Here is a 21,753-nt window from a genome sequence, read left to right on the forward strand (position 1 = left end):
CCTGTGAGAAAGTGAACACCTGAGAATCTTTAATATCTTCTATTTACAGAAAATAATTGTTAGGTTCAGGTATTCAGATTTCCTGCATTTGATAAAGTGGGAGCATAGTTAACAATCCACTTTTAATATCTCCACTACCTATCTGTTTGGTTACCAGAAATGTTTAAAGGCAGATTAGACTGAAACTTTTAGTTTAATATTTAAAATGGATATACAATGAAGCTATAAATAATTAAACAAGATTTTTAAGGTGATTAATTCCATAGCAAAACAAAACCTAACTTACTCGGTTGCCAGTTCCTTTGTCGTGCTTCATCATGGAACTGACGCAACACCAGGAAGTCAATAACATCTGGCATATCATGGTATCTAGAAAGATTAAACTTTAGTCAAATGCTCATTGACCAGAACTATGGAAACAATCTTAAAAATAACATAAAGAAAAAGATACATACTTGAGAGAAAATGATTTGTCTTGAAGCTGTCCTGTAATATGATCCATAAGAGTAAGTTTAAGACAGCATAGTGTAGGAGGTCCAACTTCATAATGTATCCCAACAATTTTTACCAATTCTTGATCCTAACAAATGCACAAAACATTTTTATTGTTAATACAACAATTAGCTAACTTATTTATAGTCTTTATCTGATAGATTTTCTATGGTATTCCAAATCACACTGAATCACACTCTCAGCATGCTTGGGAAGAAAATGCTGAAGAATGCTAGTTGTAGTTTAGCAACATTGGAATAGCATATGTTCTATGTGAAAGCATGTAAATGATAGGATAAATTGAGCAAAAATGAGTAACTATAAAATATTGCACTATATTAGGACATTGTGAAAATAATGAATTGTGTCCCAATGTATGCCATTCATCAACTTGGCAAGTGACCTGGCATGTTAATGGGACAGGTTGTTTCTCTTTAAGTTTTTAATCTTGAATGGCTGGAGTCTTACAGATATAGTACATACTGGAGTTGGGCAAGCACTATACATTCTAGCCAGATCCTCAGCTTGGGAAGCAGCCCAAACTGCCTTCCAGCAGGGAAAATGTGCAAATAGAAATATTTTTTTAATTTATTTTTTAAAGAAATGGAATGCAATTTGAGAAAATGTTGGCAATTACTAAGGGGGTAAAATCTGACATACGTTTGCAGAGACAATATACTGTTTTTTCACTGCAGCAACCACTTGCTACAATCACTGCTGTAGGATCCTAGCTACTCTTTTCCAGGATAACTTGTCTGAGAGGTTTTTACCAAGCCTTTTAATATTAGCTGATTATTTTAATCTATTTGGATGGAATTTTTTTGTTGCATTCTTCTCAGTCTTCAAACTGGGGTAGTTATCAAAATTTCAGAAATATAATTAATTCTCCCAGGTACAGTCTCATAATGACATTACTTTTCACGCTAACATATGCACGCTCACTTCTATCAGTATGAAAAATGTGAGAAGTGAATGCTGGGTTCTAGGACAATCTCCCTATCCATGTGTTGTTCAATTATTTAAAATTAATTATAGTTTAAGAAATAAATACTAATATTGGTTTATAAGAGGGATAAATGAAAAAATAAAAGTAGACTAAAATATGTTCTTTAAACAAAGTAAAAAAACCGGACATGTAATGTGAAAACCATTTGAAGAAAACATGTTGTTGAAAAAAAGCTAATTATTGCTTTTTTAAGTCATACCTGAGATATCTACAATCTTAAAAAACATCATGGACTGAGAGTAGAACTAGTATGAAATAACTTTTGATGACTCCATGGATAAATGAAAACCATCCCTTGGTGATTAACTCATAACTCTTCCAAAAGTATTTCAGTAATCACTGTGATCTCATCTATCCATTTTATTTGTTGTCTTTCTCTACTTCCTTTTTTCTCTGGCTGGGACTCATTTGTTGCCACGAAAACCAACACCAGACCCAAAACAACACGGGACACCACCGCCAATCCCTCTCATCAGATCCAGGCCCAAGCCCATCCTATAAACGAAGGACAACCACCATCCAGAAAACAGACCACGGCTGTTTCGCCAGCTGTCGCACCCCACGACCCCAAAACCAAACAAGCTGACACAAGCCAAGAACACAGACCCAGACCCCAAACTTGAAGTCAAACTAAAACCCAGAATGCTACATCACAGCCACCCGCTCAGGACATCACATCAGAAAATTCAGGAAATTACACCATAAGAACTCAAGAAGTTGCAACACAGGAAATGACCCAGGATATCACAGCACAAGACCAAGGATACCGCAGCAATAAATCTCACAAGGTCATCACACAACCCATTAACCAAGCCTTTACTACACAGGAGGCTAATGGAAAAGAGATCAAAACACACACAACCCAGGAGATTACAACGCAGGACCCAGGATACCACAACAAAAGAACTCACAAGCCCATCACACACCCCATTACTCAAGCCGTTAAAACACAAGAGGCTAATGGAAAAAAGATCACTACAAAACAAATGACCCAGGAGATTACAGGACAAGATCCAGGATATCTCCACAACAAAACTCACAAGGCCATCACACAGCCCATTATACCAACATCAACTCCATCAACTAATCAAGAGGCAACAGCGCAGCCAACCAGCCCAGCACACCAGCCCCCCCACCAGTATATATAGAGAGACGGCAGCTCCGATCACACACTGCATGCACTGGCACGAAGCTGAAAGCACCAGCCTGAGGATGGCGAGTGGGACCTCACCAAAACGTCACCAAGATACTCTTAATTTTACATGGGAAAAGACCCCAACACACCTAGACCTACATACATGTACCCGTGAAAATCTACAAAAACAGATAGATAGATAGATAGATAGATAGATAGATAGATAGATAGATAGATAGATAGATATAGATATATAGTTGTATGTATGTATGTATGTATGTATGTATGTATGTATGTATGTATGGTATTCAGCTTTGTTCGCGCATTTTCCCCATGTCATTATAGTTGTGCTTTTAAAGTTATAGCAACGTTTCGGCAGAATCTCATCTGCCATCATCAGGCTTCTGTATTGTGTTTGTCTGTGAGTTAGACTTTCACAGTTGTTTCAGTTTTAAATTTGGGGCTAGCCTACTGCTGTGCCAGAATGGTTTTTTCTTCATCCTGATTGGTTGGGAGTCTTGGTCGGTGTTTATTGGTCTTGGAGTTTGTGTCTTCTGCTTGATTGGTGTTTCTAATATTTTCTGTCTGTTTTGTGGCTTTTTTGTCTTGATTGGCTGGCAACATTGTGTTCCTGTATTGGAGGCTTTTAGTGTGGCTTGGATCCAAGTAAATCATTTATTAGAAAGCTAGGTTTCATCTGGGTGCCTGGCTGGGGTGTGTTTGAGCTGGAGGTATCAGGGGGGATCTGTTTGTGCCCAGGTGTTTGCCTGGAGATTTTTTTGTTTGTGAGTGCAGGCTTCCAAATAATTGACAGTCTGGTGGAATCATCTCTTCTATTCATGCTTTCAGGTCTTTTTTCAATCTCTATGGCTTCTCTGATAATTCTGTGGCTGGTGTTTTCTATAGTGGCTAGGGTTTTGGTGCCATTGAAGTTGATGCTATGACCTGTTGCTTTCATGTGTATATATGCATATATGAAGTCCCCTGTGCATCATGCCCTGCCACATACATTGGACAGACCAATAGAAGAATAAGTACCCGCCTGGATGAACACAAAAATGCAGTAAAAAAGCTGGAACACACTTCCTCACTAGTCCAACACATGAAAGCAACAGGTCATAGCATCGACTTCAATGGCACCAAAACCCTAGCCACTATAGAAAACACCAGCCACTATAAAGAGTCTATAAAGTTTAGGGCATCTGACAAGGGCACCGCGACAGTGGTTATGAACACATCTGACTACCAAACCAAGTTAACCAACCTACTTTAAGACCCCACATACAAACCCCTAAACACAGACCCCACCAGCTACCTAGAAAAAACCACCAGATCCAAAATAAAAACCTCCCCCATCAACGAAGAAATCCAGCAAAGAATCATACCCAGAGAGAAATCATCCAGATGCCCTAAGCTTTATGGTCTCCCCAAGATACACAAAGAAGGAACCCCACTTAGACCAATAGTCAGCTCCATAGGCTCACCTTTACCAAACCTAGCCAAATTTCTTGCCAAACAACTACAGCCCTATGCAGAATCCATCAACTCACACGTAAGAAACTCATTCCAGTTCATCAAGATCATACAGAAACAAAACTTACAACCCAGTGACCTACTAGTGAGCTTCGATGTCATCCCTCTTCACCCAAGTGCCTATATAAGAAGCCTTGACAGCCATCAAAACAAATACAACCCCCCCAAGCACATCCTAGATCTGACCAACCATTGCCTATCCAATACATACTTCACCTACAACAGACAAAAATACAAACAAATAGAAGGAGCACCCATGGGATCACCCCTCTCACCTGTCATCGCAAACCTCTACATGGAACACTTTGAAACACAAGCTCTAGAAAAATAATGTCACAAACCCAAACTCTGGCTCAGATACGTAGATGATACCTTCATAATCTGGCCACACGGGAAAAAAAAACTGAACAACTTCCTCACACACCTCAACAGCCTACACCCCAAAATACAATTCACCGTGAAAACAGAAGCTAACAATCAACTTTCCTTCCTCAATGTCTTAGTATACAAAAAATCCAATGGCTCCCTAGGACACACCATCTTCCAGAAGAAAACACATACAAACCGCTATCTACACGCACTCTCACACCACCACCCAGCACAGATCAATTCCGTAGCCAAGACACTCATCTCCAGAACAAAATGCTTAGCCGACAAACAACACCTAAAAACCGAACTACACACTCTTACTAACGTACTAACAGCCAATGGATTCCAAAGAAAGATTACCCACCAAATCCAAAAAGAAACCCCAACCAAAATCCAAGACAGAGAACAAGAGAACGTCAAAGCCCTCCTCCCATATATAAAAGGCACTACAGACAAAATCAGCAAGATCCTCCAAAAACACAACATTAAAACAGCATTCTGCACAAACAGAAAAATATCCACCATCCCAAGAAACCGTAAAGACAAAATCGAGTTAGAAAACCAAGGAGTATCCGAAATCCCTTGCACCGCCTGCCCTACCACATACATCGGACAAACTAACAGAAGAATAAGTGCACGCATTGAAGAACACAAGAACTCAGTCAAAAAAGAAGAACCAACCTCTTCCCTGGTCCAACACCACAAAGCCACAGGACATGAGATTGACTTTAAAAATACCAGAACTATCGCCAAAACCGAACACTTCAACAACAGAATAATCAGAGAAGCCATAGAGATAGAAAAATGCCCACACAGCATGAATAAACGAGATGATACCTCCCGCCTACCAGCCGTTTGGAAACCCGCCCTCATTAACAAACGAGTACCTAACATGAAGAATGACATCAGACCCACACCCATGAGGGCTACACAAGATGGTACCACCACACTTCCATATAGAAAGCAGACTCACACCCACACAGAAGATGAGACATGACCACGGACCAGAAGCCGTACCGCAGCTGCATCACTACCCGCTTCAAACCCCTCCGACCCATACATGAAGCAAACTGACGCCCACTATGAAGATGTGGCACGACCACGAACGCGAAGCCAAATAACAGGATCACAGCTCACCAGCTCAAATCTCCCGGCAACTAAGACTAACCTGAGCACAACCAAGCCCCCACCTGAACAGAACACACCCCGGGCCAATCAGAACACAGCCAACCCCCCACCCAATCAGAACACATCCCCACCCAATCAGAACACAGCCAAGCCCCCACCCAATCAAGTCACACCCCCACTAGCAGTTAAAAGGAAGAAGCAGCTGCAAGCTCACATTACTCCGAGAAGCATAAAGCCGAAGACATAAGCCTGAAGATGATGAATGAGACTTCATCGAAACGTTGCCTAGATACTTCCAATTTTAGAAGTATGTAAGTAAAATGATAGAAAATGGAAGGCAAGCTAGGAAGAGATTAACTAATATTGTAAGGAGAGTAAGAGATGATGGCTGAAGATGGGACGAATAAGGATTCCACATGGATGGGTGTTTTATTACCTAAGATGTACAATTATTAAACTTTGAGTTAATATTTTGTTATAGAATTACTACTAAAAATACATAAATTGTTAATTATAATAAGTATAAGGCTCAATATTTTAATTGGAACAAATATGAAATTAAGACCTTATTATAGTATTATTTAAGATTTATACTTGCTAATGGAACTATGTACGGAAATTAATATGATATTGTAGTGAAAGAAACAACATGTGGAATTCAACAGAATGAAACATAATATGGTGTATGGTAATAGATAAAAATGATAGTATTATTATTAGAATATATAATTTGTTAAATGAAAATAGGATGGAAATTATGATTTGTGTATTACAATGAGATTAGAGAGGGACCTTGTTTTAAAAGGATAATAGTGGCATAATTAACATTAAAAAGGGGACAAATACTGGACAATGTAAATTAATATAAATTCATGAATTATTATTTGAATTATGTATTTTGTTAAATTCTGTTATTATGTATAACAAAAGATACAATATTAAGAATATAGAGATTGATATGAAATAGCATATGAGACTATTGAACGATAAAAATCGACAATATATAGTAATATTAAATCAGATAAGAGAGTTAATAGTATGTATATGAAACTATGGTCATATTTGTTTCAGAATGTTAAAGGACCTGGAATCATACTGTTCAAACAATTATGTGTTGATAGAAATAAAAAATAAAAAATGTATTAAAAAAAAGACACCTGTTTATGGAATTCTGTCACGTGGTCCAGCAATGGAATGGCCTGTCCTCCTTCCATACCCTAAATTTCTGAGCTCTCGAGATCTTCAAAAGGTAAATAAGTGATAAGTGATGGGATGATGGGGGGGATGTGTGTGGAATCCAATGAGTTGGCCAAGGTAGGCTCACTGTGGGAACCCAATGAGGGAAGGAGGACAGATGGGGGGCATGCTGCAGATCTTTGCAGCAGTCACAGGGTTGCTGCAACAGATGTAACTTTGGGATTGAGTCTTAAGTATCTTTGGGAAGTTGTCATCATTTTAAAACATCGCTAAGTGACCTGTCATAAGGATTACCCGTAGTAATTTTCACCCAGCCATAATTATTGGATTGTACTATTTTCTATCTAGTTTATTCTATTTGGATAATATATCCTTGTTGTTATAACTTGTATTCCCTTGCTTTGTTCTTCTATACTTCTATTAAAGAAATATGTTTTTTTTAAAAATAAAGAAGCATTTAATAGAAACAACCAGTACTAAGTTAGTCTTACCCTAAGCACCATTTTTCTCCAAGGTTCTTTCTGCGGATTCAATTCATAAATATTGTTCTTTCTTACTGCTTCAATGTAAGCTTCATGGCCTTGTCGAAAATATATCACCTAATGTAAAGAAGAATGTAAATCAAAGAATGAAAGACAACCATACATTTAGTTTAACTGAAGCATTAGGACAAATTCTGAATAACCACAATCCTAACCCATTTTATCTGATGTGAAATGGGCATCCTGCAATAGATAATTTTCCATTACTCTCCAGGGAGAGGTGTTATATGACCTTGTCTGTAATTTGAACTTTTGAACTTAAAGCAGAGAAATCAATTACAACGAAAGAAAAATAGAGAGGAATCTCTATTACAAACCCAAATTGATGTTTTTTAAAGGTCCTTGGCAATCACAGATTAGCAGTGGGGTGGGGTTTATTATGTCACAACAAAGCATAATAAATTTTCATAATAAATTTAAATGTTTAATTCTCAGTTTGATGTGAGATAGAACATACACAAACTTATTCTATGGGGAAAGTAGCTGACTCTACTGAGAAAGATCATACTATAACTTTCTTCTCCAAAATGCTACTTTTGCAATGGAAATGAAATGCTATCCACTTTCAGAATGGGACTTTTAGGCTCCTACCATTGGCTGCACCTGCTTCTTCTCCAGGGTTTCACCTCTGCGTTATTATCCACCAGCTTTTCTCCTAGGCTGGCTCTCTACCATCCTTTCACCTTGGCATATAGCCCATGGCCCCTCCATCCCTGGCCCTTTGGTGCGGCCCATTTGTCGAAGTACATTTTGTCTCAGACATTTGGCTTTCCGGGACAGTTTGCCGCCAGCCAATTGGCTGACTGCCAATTGTGGCAGCCAGAAGCCACGGCGTGATCTTATTAGAAGGGGAAGGAAGAGCGGGGTGGAGGAGGCATAAATAACCCAGCTTCATCCAAAGGAGGTTTTGTTTCTCTCCCCCACCCCCCGCTCTTCCACCATGGGCCTCTGGGAGGCCCATTTTCCCCCTCCTCGGGTTCTCTGGAGACTGGAAATAGGCCTGTTTTTGCCCTCCACGGACCTCTGGGAGGCCCATTTTCTATCTCCATGGCTCCACATGGGACATGCAGGGACTCATGGGAAGGGGTGGGGCAGGGCCAGCCAGTCATTGGAACTACCAGTTTCCTGGACTGGATGTAAAATTAACATCCGGTTCGCCTGAACCAGCATGAACCAGCTGAAGGCCACCCCTGCTTTCATGTCTAAGGGAGGCCCAGAACTCAGTCTCAGTTTCTAGGCAACACCTATATTACTACATTGAATTAGCTTGTATAATGTTATTATGCTATTATTACATTTATGTACTACCCAGAAATTAATCCACTAATATTTCAGATTCAATTTTTTATTAAATGCTTCCATAGGCAATAGTTGTTTCAGTTGGTATCACTGTTTGCTATGAGAATTTTTTTAATTAATTAAAAATTGTCCCAGAAATTTGTAGATTGTGTTGTAGATTAATGATTAACATAAGCTATCTCTCCAGTTTATTTTCTGACCCTAAGAAAAAACTATACAGCAAAATACTCATTTAAATTCCTATTCCTTCCATATTAAAACAATGCTTGAAACTTTCCAGTTAAATATTTCTAATATTTTGTTCTGACTGGAGAACAAAGCATTTTTTCTTGTTTTGTCCACACTCTTAGTAGTTCTTTCAATAGCAATAACAATAGCAATAACACTTAAACATTTATACCACCCCACAATGCTGTACAACACTCTCTGGGTAGTTTACAATGTCAGCATATTGCCCCCAACAATGTGGGTCTTCATTTTACTGCCCTTAGAAGAATGAAAGGCTGAATCAACCTTGAGCCTGTTAAGTATCAAACTCCAGATTAAGGGCAGAGTTAGTCTGCAATACTGCTTTTCACCGAATGTGCCACCAGGGCTGCTAGACGAGTTAGTGAATTCTCTGTGAGAATTTGAAAATTATTTCAGATTTTTTCTTTTACTTTTCTCCTTTCATGATTGTTATTATGTACTGATTTTTATTACTTAATGTATTTGTTCTTGGCATATGATTTTATTTCCAAATCAGTGCATTTAGTTTAAAATATGAACTTTCAGTGTTTGTTATTTTTCAAACTTAAGAGTACTTTAATGTCTATTTCAACCATTCATTTCCATTTAATTTTTGAGTGATGCCACTGTTGAATTTTCTTTCATAGATATGGCTTCCTCTCCCACACGTACACATCAAAATGATTCTCATGTTACTGAAGACCACCAATTGATAATTAAAATACATTCACTATCTGTAGTATATATCAGTATTTTGCCCGTTTTAATTCATAAATAAAATGCCAGATGTGATCAAAATATAAAAAGATTTTCAGGTGTTAGTTAGAATTGATCCATTTGACATTTATATTCCTATTTGTGTGTTACTTTTTATTTCCAGCAGCTCATTATAACATTTAAAAAAGGACTGCATTACAAATTAAGCAAACCAACTTTTTAAAAACTGAATTATAATTTTTTTTTATTTTAAAATGTCATAAATTCTGTAAGGTAACAAGAATATGCTAATACAGTATAGCTTGCCACCTAGGGACAAACTAAAATTACAGAGCCAAGTTTAAATATTCTACTTTAAACGTATCATATCATATAGTACAATTTTCTCACCTCATCTCCCATTTGTGGGACAAAAGGAGATCTTCGGAGTCTGATGTTTGTTATCCAGTCAGGAGGTTGAAAATCAGATGACAATGTTTGGTCTGCTGACTGTTGAGAAGCATTTACTTGTGCATTATTATTTTAAAAAATTACTCAAAATAACAACATAACTGCATACAAGCCACTGATTTACAGATTTATAGCAAAAAACAGTTAATATTCCAAGCTTTACCCTAATCAATTAAAAAAAAATGTTTAATCTAGACTGACTATTTGATGAAAACTATGTTCTACCACACTTGGGGTGTCAAACTGGCAGCTAAGGTAATGATGGAGGGAGAATTTACAGATCCTATTAATATAAGAAAAGGCACAAGACAAGGTTGTCCTCTTTCTCCCTTGCTATTTGTATTGACTTTGGAAGTGTTGAACAGAAATATCAGAGAAGATAAAACTATAAAAGGAATGAAAATTAAAAAGGAAGAATTTAAATTACAAGCTTTTGCAGATGACCTAGTCTTTATCTTAGAAGATCCTATAGAAACAGCCTTGAAGCTGCTGGAAAAGATAGAGGCATATGGTGAGGTGGCCGGTCTGAAAATAAATAAAGATAAAACAAAGATCTTGTCAAAGAATATGTTACTAAGACAAAGAGAAGAATTGGCAGAATTGTTAAAAATCCAAGTTACAAACAAGGTTAAGTATTTGGGGATATATTTGACGCCAAGATGTAGTACATTAAAAGAGAACAATTACATTAAACTTAAACAACAGATAGCCCAAGACCTGAAGAAATGGGAAAACCTACAACTGTCATTAATAGGGAGGATTTCAACAATTAAGATGAATATTCTACCCAGAATTTTATTTTTGTTTCAAACAATACCAATTAGGCTTGGAAAAGACTATTTTGAGGACTTAAATAAAATTGTGTTGAAGTATATATGGCAAGGCAAGAAAGCAAGGATAAAACTAAAGCTCTTACAGGATGCTAGAACTAGAGGAGGGTTTGGCTTGCCTAATTGGGAGTTGTACTATCAAGCTGCAAATTTGATGTGGGTTAAAGAATGGATAACACTAAGGAAGACTAGATTGTTGGCACTAGAAGGTCATGATTTTGTTGTTGGGTTGGCATGCTTTTCTATGGTATAAGGGAACCAAAACACAGGGTTATTTTAGAAGACATTATATACGGGAGTCTTTGTAGTTAAACTGGGAGAAGACAAAAAAACAATGTTATTTGAAAATTCCAGTTTGGTTATCGACGATAGAAGCGTTTTCTTATCCTATAATTTATAAAAAGGAACAAACAGTTAGCTATGGGGAATTACTAGATGAAAAGGGTGAACTTAAATCGATACAAAACTTAGAGGAACAAGGTATACAGATGAATTGGTTTTCATATGTGCAAATACACTCAAGGTATGAGGAGGATTCCAAAACAGAGGGATTTTATGATAAACAGACAGATTTAGATAAGATTTTGATGGGTACTGATGAAAAGGTGATTAAAAAGCTATATGGTTACTTATTGGAAATTAAGCTAGAGGAAGAACAAGTTAAAGAAACTATGATTGCTTGGGGGAGGAATTTTGGATACGGGATTGACCTAGAGAAATGGCAGAAATTATGGTTGCAAAACTATAAAATGACAATGTCCACAGCCTATAAAGAAAACTTGTATAAGATGTTTTACAGGTGGCATTTTCCCCCGACAAGAATAGCAAGAATGTTCAAGAACAAATCGGAAAAATGTTGGAAATGTCATCAGAAACCTGGTTCATACTACCATATGTGGTGGACTTGTGAGGATGCTAGAAAATATTGGACTAAAATCCGCATGTGGTTGGAAAAAAATGACAAAGAAGCATATAGATTTGAAACCGGAGCTTTTCTTATTGGGAATCTTACCAGATGTTTATAGTAAAGATTTGAAATATTTGATTGTAAATGTATTAACTGCGGCTAGGATTGTATTTGCAAAAAATTGGAAAAATGAGAAAATTCCATTGCAGGAAGAAGTTATAAAGAAAATATTGGAATGTGCTGAGATGAGTAGACTGACTTTTCAAATTAGAGAGCAAGAAGATAAACAATTTTATATAATTTGGGATCTTTTCTATCAATGGCTGAATGATGAAATACAAAAATAGAATATTTAGAATGTTAGACAATAAGGAATAATATTGATTTCACTTTTCTTTTTTCTTTTTTGGTATTTGATATTATATTTATAAAATGGTTTTTCTTTTCTTTTTTTTCTTTTATTTAGGATAGAACTGGTAGGACTATATGATTTGTTATAGAATAAATTACTTAAATTATAGTTATCATAAGGCATGATTGAATAAAAGTATAGTCAAATCTTTTTTTCTTTAATAATGATATGAGGATATATAAGTTTGGATTGATAATAAGAGTTATTATATAAGGTAATTGTAATTGTGACTATGAAATGAACGCACAAAACTGATGAACCAACCGACTCACTGTTTGTATATAAATACGGGAGAGCTGATGTTTTTATGTTTTGTCTGTTTGTTTGTTTGTTAAAAAAACAATAAAATTGTTTAAAAAAAAAAAACTGGCAGCCCACGGACCTGATGTGCTCACCCCAGCTCTACAAATGGGAAAAACGTTGTGAAACGTCACATGATAGCAATGTGACATGGTGAGTTTGACACCCGTGTACTACACAGATAACACAAACGATAACATGGTTAATAGTTTTATGAACTGCACCTACAAATTTTATTTTACAAATATGTGCAAATTTAATAATAATATTTATAACATGAGATACATTTTTATACATTGTATCCTTCCTTAAAATTTAACTTTGTATATAATTTATACAAAATATATACTTTTGCACATACTACCCTTTAATAAGAAAGTATTAACACAAAGAAATATAAAGGAATTCAAGGTGACACTTTAACTGCCAAAGGTAATCTCTAGTGTAAATATAGTAATACCAATGTGTGCTATGTGTGTACAAAATGGACAGCATTGGGGTAACAGAATAGGTGAAATAACACTTCTGCATTAACTGTTGTGATGCCCACATAGGTTTAGAGAACCTGGTTCTTAGCTATAACCTCCCCATCTATAATATTGAAACTAGTAATTATTTATCGTATGTTAAGTATCCTGAATTACTGACCATTAAACAATAATTCAAAGTCACAATAATGCTGAAAAAGGAAACTTACAACTAGTTCTTGAAGTTGCAGCCATCACATGCTAGTAGTCATTGCATCATGATTTGGGCGCTTGGGCAACTAGTATTCATTTTCTATAGGTGCTGTGTCCCATAGCCATGGAATCACCATTTGCAATTTTCACAGCCAGCTGCTGACAAGCAAAATCACTTGGGAAGCTAGCAAGAAGTCACATGCCGTGATGTCATGCTTAATCAGCTTAATTCACTTAACCAATATAGCTAAACTGATGTCATAGGTCAGTCAGACATTTGACAGTTCACTTTTATGAGCAGACTGCTTAGCCACAGGACTGCTAGGCCCAATTGCAGTCAGTAATGAAGACTACTTATAGTTGTTATAAAAATTAAACCTACAAAAATTAAACCTATGTAACATGACTGGAATATTTTGAATACATGAAGATGCTATAGAATTATCAGTTATTTAAATTCTAAGTTGTTTTTTTAAGACATTTCATTTGCAGGCGTATACTGCTTGTATTAATACTTGCATATTAGTTGCAAGGAAAGCTATTTTTGCCTAGTTCTTAAGTTCACTAATTGAACTAAGAATAATTTATGATATTAAGTGCTGACTAAATACTGAAAAAAGTCAAATCCCAAGTAACTGTACAGGTAGTCTTTGACTTACTACCATATTTGGGACCAAAATTTCCTTTATACGTTACTACAATTGTAAAGCAGGTCATCGTGTGACTGCACTGGATTTGATTAATTTTTTCCCCATAGTTGTTAGGCAAACCAACACCATTATTAAATGACTCACATAATTGTTAAGTGAATTTAGTTTTCCCAATTGACTTTTTGAGAGAAACTGGCTGAGAAGGTTGCAAACCTTGATTGCTGCAACTGGTTGTAAAATCTGAGCAGGCTGCCAGGCATCTGAATTGAGATCATGCAATTGCAAGAGTGGATCATAAATCACTTTTTCCAAGGCTGTAATAACTTTGAACTGTCATCAAATGAATGGTCATAAGTTAAGAACTGCCTATATTCCTAACAATAGACAAAAATAGATAAAATTCAATACCTCGGGTTTTTTCGGTTTATATTTTTTCCGTCTTTTTCTCCTTTTTTTAGGTGGAGAATTTTTTTCTATTGATATTTCATCTTCAGAAGAACTACAATATCTAATGATTTTACGTTGAGACATTCTCAAAGGAGGATGTAGGTTAATTCCTGCATCAGCAATCCAGTCAGAATACTGACTTGAGGAATCACTATGAGGAAACAATATTATATAGTACAAGTTGAAAATCAAAATATTTTACTGTAGCTTAATATTTTCTGTAAAGCTTAAATTCTGTTCTGTTAAATTATGTAAATTAATTGTTTGAAGCGAAGCTTAAATTCTGTGAGTTTTTAAACAAACAGATGTTACATTTATTGTCCTGCTGGTAAACTGTATAGTTACACATATAGATTTAGAAGTGAGCAAGCCACAATATTGAACTTTCTAAAGGTAATATTAATAAATTAAACTTCACAATGCATTTTAGTCATACTTTACATACTAAACAAGCTTAGAAGGGCATGTTGCATTTTCTATTATGGCAATACAGAAACAAATCGTTTTGGAGCTATATAAGACATTTTATTAATCTTGTAAGACAGACAGACAGACAGACGAACTAATATTTTAGACTATTTATCCAAAGAGTTGACAGGATTACTGAGCTGTAGTCAAAACATTTAGCGGACACAAGACTGTGTCAACAGCAGTAGTCAGTAGCAAGCCATGCAAACAACAACACAGCTTCTTTTGTAGTGACAAAGCTGATACAACTCCTCCCGTATTTAAATTCTAAATGCATTATTGCCAAGTTTCAAGTACGTGATATATGTATATCAGATAGTAATTTTACCTGGAACTATAACTGTTGGATTTCTTGTCACTCATCCATTCTTCCTCATGGGAAGTCAAAGTCAATCCACCACTTTCTTCTGTTTCCTAGATTAACAAATAGTTTGAGTATTAAATTATATCCTAATTTAAAGATTTATTTATTACACTGCTACTTTGTTATACTATTTATCATTCACTAATAAAGTAGAATGCTTTATCAATCCTTTTGCTAACATCTTTTGCCATACTGAATACCTCATATATATAATAGGACTTATTGAAAAACATAAAATCATATCATAAAATCATTTAAAAACATAACACAAAAATATTTCTATTCTGTTTGTGTTTCAAATAGAGTATACACAATATTCATTTTAAGTAATTCTTAGTACAAATTAGAATCACTGAAAAAATGGAAGTGACCTTTTAGGTCTTCAAATTAAACCCTGCTGATTGCAGGTGTTCAGATTAAAGGTTAATAAACCATCTCCCTAAATAATTGATTTCAGAATCAAACTGCTCTTAAGAGTTAGGAATTTTCTCCTAATTTAATTAGAATTTTTTAAAGATTAGAAATAAAAATGTAGATAACATAAACTCTATTTGTAGTCACTGAGGATGAAACCCACCCCCCCCAAATCACCTTTTCAAATTAGAAGACAGGATTAAGACTTCTTATCCCATGGAGGCACTTCCATCCAAGGAAGTCTTAGCTGTACCTTCTAATGAGGAAGAGATTTTCTGTTCCTTCAACTGCATTGAACTGAGAAGCAATACATGTAGTCCTCAACTTACAACCATTCATTGAGTGACTGTTTGAAGTTACAACAGAACTGAAAAAAGTGACATATGGTCGTTTTTCACACGTATGACCATTGCAGCATTCCCATGGTCATGGGACCAAAATTGGACACTTGGCAACTACTATCTACTTATGTCCGTTGCAGCATCCTGGGGTTATATGATCACCTTTCGTGACATGCTGACAAGTAAAGGGAAAGCCAGATTCACTTAACAACCATGCTAACAACTTTGGAGCTTGGTGGCTCACGTGGTTAGAATGCTACAATGATAATATGCAAGCCCATGTTCAAGACCAGAGTGCTCCTGTGCGATGGGGTGAGCTCCTGTCATTCGTTTCAGCTCCTGCCTACCTAGCAGTTTGAAAACATGCTAACGCAAGTAGATAAATTGGTACCACTTCAGTGAGCTCATTAACAGGGACATAAAGGAGCTCCCAACTGGGTATCTTTCAGGTACCCGTGAAGTCACTGGCTAATCCTTTTCAATCCAGAAGTGCCTTTGAAATGAATATGATGACATCTAACAACTGCAATGATTCACTTAACAACTGTGGCTAACAATGTTGTAAAAGGAGGCAAAACTCACTGAATATCTTGCTTAGAAACAGAAATTTGGGCTCAATTGTGGTTGTAGGTCGAAGACTACTTGTAATCCATATATATTCAGGATTATGGTGATCAACTGCATGGTAGAATAGCCATGAGAAAAACATTGTTTTTACAGACATGGACAACTGGATCATCCTGCGGACACACTGTTAAGTGTCCCTTTGAGTCATGTGCTGCTCACTCAAAATATGAATCACAGACATGGGGGATAGGTCAAGACTCAACTGAGATCAACTAGGTACTCTGTTTGGTTAATTCCAGAGGAATTAAAGGACAATACATGGCATTTATTTGAATCCGTTCTTTTTTCTCATTTTAAAAAAAGTCTGTGAGAGTCATTCTACACTCACTATTGTAGGCATAAGTACACCAGTGGGATCCCTTAAAGATGATATTGATATCACTCATGCATTAGACAGATACAAGACTAAAGCGACCAAGATTATAGGACATAAGGAACTGGCTTCTTCAGGAAACACAAAGCCTGGTACTAATGAATAGGCTGGAGCTATATGTAGATGATAGTTTTGTTTGCTCCTGTGAGAGCTGGAGATATCAGGGTTCATCTGATTCATCTGATGATTCCACCAGACTGTCAATTATTTGGAAACCTGCACTCACAAACAAAAAAATCTCCACACCACAAGCCAGGCAAACACCTGGGCACAAACAGATCCCCCCGATACCTCCTGCTCAAACACACCCCAGCCAGGCACCCAGATGAAACCTAGCTTTCTAACATTTACTCGGAGCCAAGTTGCACTAAAAGCCTGCAATACAGGAACACAATGTTGCCAGCCAATCAAGACAAAAAAAGCCACAAAACAGACAGAAGATATTAGAAACACCAATCAAGCAGAAGACAGCAAACTCTAAGACCAATAAACACAGACCGAGACTTCCAACCAATCAGGATGAAGAAAAAACCATTCTGGCACAGCAGTAGGCTAGCCCCAAATTTAAAACTGAAACAGCTATGAAAGTCTGACTCACAGATGAACACAATACAGAAGCCTGATGATGGCAGATGAGATTCTGCCGAAACCCGAAAGCAGAATACCATACATGTAAGTACCCACGAAAACTTTATATGTGTGTGTGTGTGTGTATGTGTGTGTATGTATATGTATATGTATATTTGTATATATATTTATTTATTTGATTTGTCTATCGCTTACAAGATAATAGGTATAAGTATATACAGTTATGAATACATGAAATAGATACATATAAGAAAAATAAAAGAAACAATAGGATAGGGACGGTAGGCATGTTGGTGCGCTTATGCACACCCCCTACAGACCTCTTAGGAAAGGGGTGAGGTCAATAGTAGAAAGTCTAAGGTTAAAGTTTTGGGGGTTTGGGGAAGAAACCACAGAGTCAGGTAGAGTATTCCAGACACTGACCACTCTGTTGCTGAAGTCGTATTTCCTACCATCAAGTTTGGTGCGGTTAACCTTGAGTTTGTATCTATTGTGTGCTCTTGTCTTGTTATGGTTGAAGCTGAAGTATTCATTGACAAGTAAGTCATTGCAATGTATGATTTTATATACCATACTTAAATCAGACCGAAGACGGAGTAATTCAAGGTTTTCTAGGTCTAGAATCTCAAGTCTCGTGGCATAAGGTATTCTACAATGAGTAGAGGAGTGGAGAACGCTTCTTGTGAAATATTTCTGGACTTTCTCAGCTGTGCTTAATATCAGATACGTAATGTGGGTTCCAGACTGATGAGCTGTAATTGAGTATTGGTCTAGCAAATGTTTTGTATGCTCTAGTTACTAGTGTGATATTACCAGAGAAAAAGCCACGTAGGATTAGGTTCACAACTCTTAATGCCCTTTTGGCTATGTAGTTACAGTGGGCTCTAGCACTTAGATTATTAGAGATGAGTATTTCAAGGTCCTTTACAGAGCTTGGATCATCAACAAGGTCTTGACTATTCAGCTTGTATTTTATTTTCTGATTTTTTTTTGCCAATATGTAAGACAGGGAATTATTTGTTGAGATTTGAAGTTGTCATTTGTATGACCATTCTGATACATAGTCAAGATCTTTGTGAAGGGTAGCAGTATTGTCTGTGGTATTGAACAGCTTTACATCATCAGCAAAGAGAACGCAGTTGCTCTTAATATGATCACAGAGGTCATTTATGTAGAGTATGAAGAGAGTTGGTCCTAGAACACTGCCTTGGGGGACACCACTATTGACAGGTACCAAATTTGATAGGACACTCCCAATTTTGACCATTTGTTGTCTGTTTGACAGGAATGCTTCTATCCAGTTTCAACAATGTTCTGAATGACCCTTGACCATAAAGTCTGCTGCATGAATTTCCATTTGTTTCCATTTTAGCAAGGATGATGTACAAGAGAGAATACTAGCCACATCTAGAATACTAGATGTTGATCATTCTTCCTTTATGGTCCAGGAAACTCTCTCATGAACATTAGTATAGATAAAGAGAATAAGGAAGTTTACATTGCCAGAGATATGCAGGCTCTAGTACCTAAGCTAAAGAGGCTTGTTTTTAATGTCCAGAACATCCAAATGACATTCAGTATCAGCTCAGACATCTCCCTAATTAACTGAAATGTAAGGGGAAGGTAGTACAGCACAATCCTATTTGCAAGATTCTGCTATTATAGCCAACCTTGATATAAACAATTTTAGCCATCCTAGGGAGTTGATTTTTTGGTCTGATCTACCTAGTGGAGCTGACAAGAACCATAGTACCTTCCAGTACGGCCAAATCTTGGGCCAGGACCAAACCTGCATCCAAACCAGATGGCAACTCAGATTTCTGGTGATCAAGAAAAACAATTGCCCTTATTGTATTTTGCCTTTTCCAACACCAGAAGGTAGACCTGGGTAGGTCCCATCTAGGGAATTTCTAAAGTAGAGAGTGATTACCATACAGGATGCAGAAGACTTAACTCTCTCTTCTGACTAAAAGAAGGGATTTTACCTTTTCCTAGCCTGGTGACCAGAATGGCACTTTATGTTAAGTCCAACTGCCGCTGAGATACACCATGTATAAAGGTGATAGTATTATAACATATTCAATTATGCCTCTACTAGTCTACAAGTTTCAGCCTATTTGAAGTTAGCACATCTAAATTAGTTATCAATTGGATTACTTCTATTACAAATTTCATCAGTTCATTTATGTCTATGTAGTAATTGTAATGTACTATCTATCATAAAGTGACTATATCAGTGGGGAGATTCAAAATTTTTTATTACTGGTTCTGTGGGCGTAGCTTATTTGGTTGGTGTGGCTTGGTGGTCATGTGACTGTGTGAGTGTGGCCAACACAATGTCACTCACGTCAAGAGGTGCCTCACCTGGCCCCTCCCCTCCCAGACATTCCTTTTCACACTCAGACTTAATATCTATAGTTCTGTAAAAATGTTGTTCACCTTTTTTTGACTTTATTATCTACATACTATAGATGTACTTTCGTGGACCACTGAAAGGAGGAAACAGCTCACATGCTTTGCCCAAGAGTGTGATAGGCAAGAGGCTTTTAAGGGGCTGCCACAAAGAAGGGAGGGGAGGCAATGTATTTTCCAAAGAAGCGGAAGGCAAAATAAGAAGCAAGGGATGGAAACTGAACAAAGAGAGAAGCAACCTAAAACTAAGGAGAAACTTCCTGACAGTGAGAACAATTAACCAGTGGTCTCCAGAAGTTCTAGATGCTCAATCACTCGAAGTTTTTAAGAAAAAACTGGACAGCCATTTCTCTGAAATGCTATAGGGTTCCCCCCAAGTTCCCCTTTAAGTGTTATTGTTATTCTGACACCTTTCCCAAGACCTCTACTCAGAATTTGGCACCCTCAGTTTTCCTGCCTGAGCAGCGGGTTGGACTATTGGACTAGAAGACCTCCAAAGTCCCTTTCAACTTTGTTAAACACACATGTATTTATACTCTGGACTATAGACATTGAATGTACGTATTGTAAGCCCTGAAAAATACCTGGGCAAAAGAAAGGCAGTAAAATCACTCTAGGTGTAGGGACAGTGAAAAATATTAATATATGATAAATAATGGAACAATTAAAAATAATAGCAGAAAGTTTTCTCTCCCTCCCTTCCTTTTCTCTTTCTTTCTTCTTCTTTCTTTTTCTTTCTTTCTCTCTCTGTTTCTTTCTCTCCCTACCTTTCTTCCCGTTTCTTCTTCTTTTCTTTCTTTCTTCCCTTTCCTTTCTTTCTTGTCTTTGTCTCTCTCTTACACACACACACAAAACATTCTCTCTTGTGATACATACACACCTGCTCTGGAATGAACTGATCCGGCGAGCTCCAGAGCAACAGGCAGTGAGAGAACGAAGAAAGCTCGTGGAGGTGCTGCGGCGGTGGGTGGCAGGACTACGGGAAGCAGCCCCGGGAGTTCCTGCCGTCCCTTTTGGGGCACCGCCACTACCACTTGCTCCGCAACAAACACCACACACCCCCATGCACCCCTTGCAGCTCCCGTGCCCAACACTCATCCTGCAGCTGCGCCTCCCTGCTCACCCCTCACCTTGCCTCAACAGACAGCTGTGGCGCGTGCCTCTCCTGGCCCCGCTCCCTCAGACACAGAGCAGCCACACCCGCTACGACCAGCAACAGACCTCCTCCTCCTCCTCTCTTGAAGTTCTTGCCCCATGCTGCCCCACACCTTCACCGCTCATTGGGGAGGAACTGAAATGCCAAGCCTTCGCCTGCATCGCCCTTTCGACCTCGTACTCTGTTGCCAATCAACTGCCCCCCCCAATTTCTCAATTCCCCACAATTAACGTATAGAAAAATCCACGTTCTTTTCATAATGCCATCCAGCTGCAAAGGCCCCCACCGGAGCTCAGTCTCCAAATCCTGGCTGGAGGTCAGGTGGGGGGATGCTGAATCCCTCGGAGGAGCCTCTTTCAGGGATGGGGCTGCTCTGGAAAAGGGGCAGCAGCTTCATCTTTCCAAATGATGGTATTGGAAGGGGAGGACCAGAAGGCACCCACCCCTCTGAACTGGGGAGACGGGAAGGGACCCTCAGAGGGAGGTGGTGTCTCATAAGTCTCCTGGCCCCATCATTTTCCTGGCCTTCCAAGTGATGGAGAGCGGCTTCCCCTCCATACGGACCCTCGCAGCCTCCGAGCACTGAGGGATCATCTGGATGGCCTCGCCTGACCGACTGGTCCTACCAGCTCTCCCTACCATGTGGCTGCCACAGTGCAACGAACAGCTGCAGAAGTGCAAGAAACCT

General features: G+C 37.8%; 1 protein-coding gene across 1 annotated transcript in view; it reads right to left on the reverse strand.

Moving 5' to 3' along the window:
- BRWD1 (bromodomain and WD repeat domain containing 1) overlaps positions 1-21,753 on the reverse strand; it is an 84,341-nt gene that overhangs the window by 32,200 nt on the left and 30,388 nt on the right. Inside the window, exons 22-27 of the mRNA XM_026700506.2 lie at positions 15,119-15,204; positions 14,284-14,473; positions 10,037-10,135; positions 7,352-7,459; positions 456-580; positions 287-369 (exon numbers count right to left, since the gene is read on the reverse strand). Coding sequence (XP_026556291.1) covers positions 287-369; positions 456-580; positions 7,352-7,459; positions 10,037-10,135; positions 14,284-14,473; positions 15,119-15,204 — 691 coding nt within the window. The remainder of the gene's footprint in view (positions 1-286; positions 370-455; positions 581-7,351; positions 7,460-10,036; positions 10,136-14,283; positions 14,474-15,118; positions 15,205-21,753) is intronic.

Source organism: Pseudonaja textilis, chromosome 7, assembly GCF_049901715.1.
Source record: "Pseudonaja textilis isolate UNSWEBS1 chromosome 7, rPseTex1.2, whole genome shotgun sequence".
NCBI classification, from domain to species: Eukaryota; Metazoa; Chordata; class Lepidosauria; order Squamata; family Elapidae; genus Pseudonaja; species Pseudonaja textilis.